Genomic DNA, 7,289 nt, shown 5'->3' on the forward strand with positions numbered 1-7,289 from the left:
ACATTGTCTTATCGCATCCAGCAAAAATCTAATTCTAGTAATCATATCATAATTGAGAAACAATAAAAGCACAGTATTATGCATACGTTTAGCTGGAACTAATTGCCATGGAGGAATAGATGAAACAAGTTCCATTTGCTTGTGCAAACATCTCTGCCAAAAGGGATCAAAGGTTGTAAAAGCATGTCCCTTCTCATCATATACAAATAACTTATATGGATAAGGCATACCTACAAATGTTAGTCAATTGATGTATGAAATTATACCGCGCTGATTGATCTGAGAAGAGTAGCAAGAATAAAGCTTTGGTATGCTGAAGTTGACAACAAATCTTTCTTATAAATATGTATCAGTATAGAAAGCAAATGAAAGCATAACAATAAGAAAGAGCATGGAGAGAATAAGAGCATGTATAGAAAGTTATTGTGTCTTTAATGTTACTAACATTGGTGACATCATTAATTGGCGAATTGAAACATATTAGTGCTTTCGGGTTCCATAGCCGATGAACTGGTATCATCACAATCTTCAGCAACCAACGAAAATTTATGCCTTACAAACTCAATAGCAGAAGAACAAGAACTGATTGCAGACCCGTGTCTTTCTGCAGTAAAAACTCCCTTTCTCCTTTTGCTGTTTTAGATTTACGAATCAATCTCCCAAACAAACCATTGAAAAAAATCTCATGGAAGCTTTTTTCTTTTGCCACCTAGAAGAGAACAAACAATAAAGAATCAAATTAACCTTCAGAACAAATCAAAATAATATGCTCTATACTATTTCAATTCAAACCTTCAATTACTTATTCTCGTACCTGTTCAGCATCCGAGTCAGCCTCAATGTTATCAATTGACTGCAACCATCATGAACTGACATTCATAGCAACATGTTTATGCCTTTTCATGAAGATATTCAAGTCCTCTGGCTGCTCCAACAGCGATTTTAACTCTTTGAGCCCATGATAAAACTTGACCAGGTTCTGCACCCTTTACACCTTTGCGTCCTATATCAAAAATCATTATAAAATTATATAACATACTCATGTGAAATGAAGATTGATAAGGTGTTAGGAATAACTAACCATGTAGAATGTCATGAAAGGATCCATTTGGAGCATACTCGTAAGCAAGGGCACGGAAAGGGCAGTCAACACACTAAGTAAGAAGCTCGACAATGGAAGGAACGACTTCGTACCAAAACTATATGTGACAGACTTCAATTCATCTACTGTAATGGAAGGAACAGAAATCGGTTGGAGATTTATAGGCTGAGGAATGGTTACTGTCGTGTGTCTTCCATGATAACTAGAGTTCCCTGCATTGTACGAAAGCAGAAAATTATTTATACTTGTTTGTACCGTGAAGGAAAACAACTGTAGGTCTTTTTATCTGTTTATCACTTTCCTTCAAACTCAAAATCAACAGAGGCAACTTTCCTTGTTCTCCTTTCTACAAAATCAAGGATCATTTCAATCAATTATTCTCTAGACCTAAAATTCAATTATGAATAACAAAAGAATCATTTGAAATTCAAATCCCAGAGAAATCGAATACTTACTTCTGTATTTAAATACAGATTCTCCTCCTTGAGCAAGATTTCATAATCTCCTTCTCAATGTCTTTCTTTGGACAAGATTTCATAATCTCTTGTTATAAAATTGTTAGTAGATTGAATTTGAACAAGCAGATGAAGAAGATAATCGAATGAGTGTTGAAACTTTAATTTAACCTCATCGATTATCGATGAAGGAGAGTTATTCTGATACCAAGCATTCGCCATGGGTTTTACCATTTCAACGGTTAACGAAACTGAAAATAATTAACAAACGAATTTCATTTCTAAAAGAGAAAGAAACAGAGAATCAACGCACACATTCAATACATAACGATTGAATTTGATTGTGTACCTTGAGGAGTTCGTCTCTTACGGAGCATTTGCAGGAACTCTGATCGGAACTCGCTCGCAATTTTCATGGCTTTTTTTCCTTCCATTTTTGTATCGGTTTCTTGATGTGGAGATTCCATGTGAGCGCGCGCTGAAGTTTGCATGAAGTAGGATTGTTTTGCATGAAGTTTCCTCTGTCAGCAGTAGTATAAGAATCATTCTCTTTGCAGAAGCCAAAGCAACCCATAATCCTATATTTTGAAGGTAAGTTTCAATATAAACATTGTTAAATCACATACAAAAACATTGAAAGTATACATAATTTTTACTACAAAATCCAGAAAGAAAGTACAAAAAGTAAGCAAACAAGATTAGAAGCAACGAACCACTATAACATTTGGATGAAAACACTATAATATTTGATCCCTACAAAATCAGAAAACACTTTAGTCAATAAAAATCATCTATTAAGTGTTGCCTATTACACAAACTCCTTATTACAAAAATAAATATACTACAACAACTTAGCTTTGGGATCTACAGCTTTGAGGTTGCACCTTGGTCTAGGCCATTGCAGACTCCATCTGTGATTGAGGCAGCAGAAGCCTTAATAGTAGGGCCGCGTTTGAAGGAAAAAACCAAAAAATTTTCCTTTGTTTGCTCATGTAACAATTGAATACCTAGAAACAAGATTGACAAGATCAATTGATTAGTTGCATATTCATAAGGTATCTTGAAGAAAGAAAGGATAAGGAAAATTGTGCCTTACCTTTTTGTTGTTTCTACCATTGACATGCAAAGAGCAAAGCGATAGTAAATATGAGTGGACATCAACAAAATATAGATAATAAGCAAATGAAACTCAAAGAGCAATAGAACATAAAATTTATATGCAAAAAGATATAATTTTTTGACATCATAAGCATATTCGAAGTAACAATTATCCAACTATTACAAAGTAGATAGAAACTACAAAATACCGTAGTCATGGCTACAACAAGAAACAGCCCCAAACACTCGGTATACATTAAAGATCATATCCTATAAAATACATCCGAGTTCTAATTTGTAGCCCCAAAAACGATCAAACTACAACAAAAAAAAAAACAGCCCCAAAAACTACTTCTACTAAGCACTGCATGATCAAGGTTCGTCTAAAAATTGGTCATCCAAATCTTCATCATAGTGAGGATTTGACGGTGGAATGACGGCACTAGTGGATTCACCATGTCTAGTATCAATTGTTTTCATAATAAATGCCTTAAAAGCATTCATTTCACGTTCCATCTTCTTATCAAACTCAGACTCCATCTTCTTAGCAAACTCGGTAGCCATTTTAGCTTGTTCTTCTGCCCTCCGAGCAGCCTCATTTGAAACCCGAATAGCTTCGGTTGCCTCTTGGAGTCGAGCTGCGGTAGCCTCAGCCACTTGTTCAGCTCTAACTCTAGCTGCTCTCTCTGATTCCAAGGATGTCCTAAACATCGATCCACGAGAACTTTTAGCTGGTTTGACAAAGTTTGTGGATCCTTTCTTCAGATTGATAGCTAAATCAGCCGTTCCATAGACCCGACCACGACTACGACCCCCAGCACAATCTGTCCATATCTCATTAACCGTCCCTCCATCTAACGTCTCGACACCATCTCCAGCCTTTTCTTTAAATGCATTCTGTAAAGAAGAAAAATATGAGATGAGATGACATTGTAAACATTTATATTTTAGCAATTCAGTCTCAGTTATATTGCAACTTTTTCTTTAAATGCAGTCTGTCCCATACATTTATATTACACAAATCATAATAGTTCAGGAATGTTGCACCTCCAAATACAATGACACAATAGTGATAAAATATAAGCACCTCCAACCATAAAGCATATTGTGTGATTATTCAAATCGATCAGTCTCACTTTTACTCTCCTTTATAAACATGTCAAGCATATTGTGCAATTTTACTATCAAAATCCTACGGGAGCGCAGTAAATTACAGCCCGTAAATTTCAAGCAAATTTGATGAATCCTACTTGTTGAATTTATTCAAATTGAATACTTAGGTAGTGACTAATTGGGTTAATCTCTATTCACTATGTAAATCTACTTTAAAAGACATCAATTTCAGCTATGTTAGACACTCAAAACATGCAGAAAACAATTTATGCAGCAGAAACAAATTATGCAGCAGAAGACAAAAGAGAATAAACGAAATCTTACATAAGTAGACTCAGCACGTTTATCAACCCAATCTCCGTTTTTCCTCTTATGGGTCTTTAAAAATAACTCATCTGGACGCACATCCCTTTTAAGTTCTTGGGACTACAAATGTTAAGAAGTAATATAAGACACGGGAAATCATGGACAACTTAAACATTTAAAGATTGACACACAAAATGACTTTATTACTTACAAGCTCAAGTGCTACATCAACATGAGCCTTGCGGCCTGAGTAGTGGACTGCTCCGCCTCTTGCTGAACTTCGATTGGTCTTGTTTTGAGCGGACAATTTCTTGAACGCATCACTCTTCCAATAAGTTTCAAGCCCATCCCAAGCCTTCTGACCAATCCACTCGGGTCGTTTCCCTTTTAACCTCACCCTCCTTATGATGCCATTTAGTAGAACGGATCCCTTTGATTCAAAGGCTTTCCTGACGAATGCGTCATCCCGAGGATCCCACGATACCTTTTTCTGAAAATAATTAAAATAAAATGATTAATACTTAATAACTTCCTTAGACTTGTTTAACTAGATTTTGATCATCTTAATATCTAAAACTCAATAAATACTTACCGCAAAAATGCCGAACCATTTGTTTCTAATATCACCGGGGACTTCAGTCCAATTATAATAACTGCCATAAAATGCGTCATGTATCGCATAACTAATTGCACCTGCTACTTCTTTGCCAGGAACAAGTCTGCAAAATATCGAAAGACACAAGTCATTATACAATATATTAGAGCATATATTCCTTGAAGATTCAGATCTTCCTACCGAATTAAGTTTGCAAAAAAGTAAAGAAGTGAAGTATGCTATTGCATATAACATAATTTTACTCAAGTCTGCAAAAACATGCTTAAGTAAAGAAGTGAAGTATGCTATTGCATATAACATAATTTTACTCAAGTCTGCAAAAACATGCTTAAGTAAAGAAGTGAAGTATGCTACTGCATATAAGTGATAGATGAAACATATATATAACATATTGCATTTATAAAATAGTAGTAAACTTACGCTTTATCGCAGATCCGTAAAATAATCTTCCCATCATCATCTCTTATTGGCAACTCATCCTCGTCCTCCACATTTCCTTCACCTACCACCTCCTCCTCGTCCTCCTCATCACTTTCCTCCACATTTTCCTCTATCGGAGTCTCACGTAAGGTATGGTGCGAAGGGCCAGCCATAGTTTGAAGGTTTAAACCTGGGGTAGGCATAAACCTACATACCTCTGAAGTAGAGGTATGACTAGGTGCAGTCGGAGCTGGCGATGGAGTCTGAGCCGAAGATGGAGTAGGAGTCGACGATGGAGTATGAGCTGAGAATGGAGTCGGAGCCGAAGATGGAATAGGAGCCAGCAATGGAGTTGGAGCTAAAGATGGAGTAGAAGCCACCGATGGAATAGGAGCCACTGATGGAGTATGTGCCAACCATGGAGACTTGCGAAACATGGTTTTCCGCTGATCATTAAGCTTTCCTGGTGCTAATAACTTGGATTTTCCATTCTTTGAATTTCTCTTTCCTCTCTCGCTTCCATTTTTGTTAGTCATCTGTTATCATAAAATATAAAACAATTAGACAAAATACACTTAGCAAACACTTAGCTAACAATAGTACAAATACACTTAGCTAACAAAGCTATGTCATGAGCATGATGTACTACTACTTAGAAAACAGAACTAACAAAACTAATCAGAAATGCACTTAGCTAACAAAACTAACAAAACAATGATGCTTAGAAAAAACCTCAATTCAATGAATGCTATGATAAAAAACTTATATCGTCTATACTGACTCTGATGCCACCAAGTTAATTAGAATACCCAAGTTAATTTCCACAAGCTGCAAACAGTATTGTCAAGAAATTATTTAATGACTTACTCTACCCAAGTTCATTAAACTTTCAAATTGTGAAAAATGATACATACTAACCTATGCCAAAACAAAAGTTATTGCTAGAGTAACATCAAAACAATAGTTATGCAATATTTCACACTACAATTTGTAACTTAAAAATGTACCTTCCAATAAACTGATGTCAGTTGGTAGCCAACTAGCAGAAACTTAGCAGAAACCTAATCCTGAAGAACAGAATATCACAAACTACCCTGCAACAAAAAAAATCAAAAACTGAATTTTAGCATATTACTCAACTTTGGTATCATTGCAAAGCAATTGTATTGCAGAAAACTAGCAAAAAAAGCTTAGGAAGTTAAAATCAATGTTCCTATTTCATTCAACAGAAAACTACCAAAGTAATCCTTATTTCATTCATCAAAACTATTGTTAGCATCTATGTATCGGTGTCGTGCCTGGTGTTCGTGTTATAAAAGAAAAGGGAAAAATAACAAGAGTAAGTAAAGAAGTGAAGTGAATGTGATGAATATGAACTAGAAAGTGTCAAGCTTAAATCTTCCTACAAATATAGGTCAAAAACTCAACACTGCAGAGTTAGTAGTAAACAGAATCAAACAAACAAACAATTTCTCAAATGAGATAATACCAACATAATATCAATCAAATATATTAACCCTACAAGTTGAAAAATGGATAAATCATAACCCCAATCAGAAAAACAACACAAACAAATTAACCATAAGCATAAAACCTCAGAATCCAAGCTTGGTACGACACCAGTACAACTTGTTAAGAGAGAAAATTCACCTGATGGTGTTGTCTGTTCTGCCTCTGCTTCTTGGCGAGCTTATTCTTGATGATGAATGTCTTGTGTGAAGGCTGAAAAATGAGATTAAACAAAAACCCTAAATCAGAAACTGAGTGGAAATCGAGAATTAGAGGAAAGAGTTGTTGAGAAGTTTATATGTTAAGAGAAAAGTTTCAAAACTGAAAGCGGTAACTGATGCTAACGATCGTCTTCCCCGTTCATTTTCGCTTTCGCTCGATGATGAAGGAAAAGTTTTCGCTCGATGATGAAGGAAAGGTTTTCGCTCGATGCAGGTTTTCGATTCACAGCTCGTTGATGATGGAAGGGGAAACAATGAACGAAATAGGGTTTTCTGCTTCCCCAATTGTTATTATCCTCTTTATAATAATTAATTTCAAATTAATTTCAATATTATAATAATTTAATAATTATTATTATTATTAAAAAGTTAAATACTGAATAATAATAAAATTTAATAACTATACATTCTCTTTAAATACAGAAAATAATATATATAATAACTAATAA

The 7,289-nt window shown here is 35.1% G+C and overlaps 1 protein-coding gene and 1 pseudogene across 1 annotated transcript; both read right to left on the minus strand.

Annotated features, from left to right (window-relative positions):
* Positions 1-890: 890 nt before the first annotated feature.
* Positions 891-2,131, minus strand: LOC131637428 (pto-interacting protein 1-like; annotated as a pseudogene).
* An 896-nt stretch (positions 2,132-3,027) lies between these two features.
* Positions 3,028-7,087, minus strand: LOC131637430 (uncharacterized). Its single transcript, XM_058908015.1, has 7 exons — positions 6,955-7,087; positions 6,761-6,832; positions 5,111-5,646; positions 4,667-4,793; positions 4,286-4,564; positions 4,093-4,194; positions 3,028-3,552 (listed from the first exon to the last, which is right to left on the minus strand). The coding sequence occupies exons 3-7, from the start codon at positions 5,644-5,646 to the stop codon at positions 3,028-3,030; spliced, it is 1,569 nt and encodes a 522-aa protein (XP_058763998.1). The 5' UTR covers positions 6,761-6,832; positions 6,955-7,087.
* Positions 7,088-7,289: the final 202 nt, after the last annotated feature.

This window comes from Vicia villosa, unplaced genomic scaffold (assembly GCF_029867415.1).
Source record: "Vicia villosa cultivar HV-30 ecotype Madison, WI unplaced genomic scaffold, Vvil1.0 ctg.001992F_1_1, whole genome shotgun sequence".
NCBI classification, from domain to species: domain Eukaryota; kingdom Viridiplantae; phylum Streptophyta; class Magnoliopsida; order Fabales; family Fabaceae; genus Vicia; species Vicia villosa.

Coding starts and splice junctions, on each gene's coding strand:
- LOC131637430 (XM_058908015.1), bottom strand. CDS start 5,646: ATGACTAACAAAAATGGAAGCGAGAGAGGAAAGAGAAATTCAAAGAAT. Junction 4,794..5,110: donor TTACGGATCTGCGATAAAGC/GTAAGTTTACTA, acceptor GATATTTTGCAG/ACTTGTTCCTGGCAAAGAAG. Junction 4,565..4,666: donor AATGGTTCGGCATTTTTGCG/GTAAGTATTTAT, acceptor AATTATTTTCAG/AAAAAGGTATCGTGGGATCC.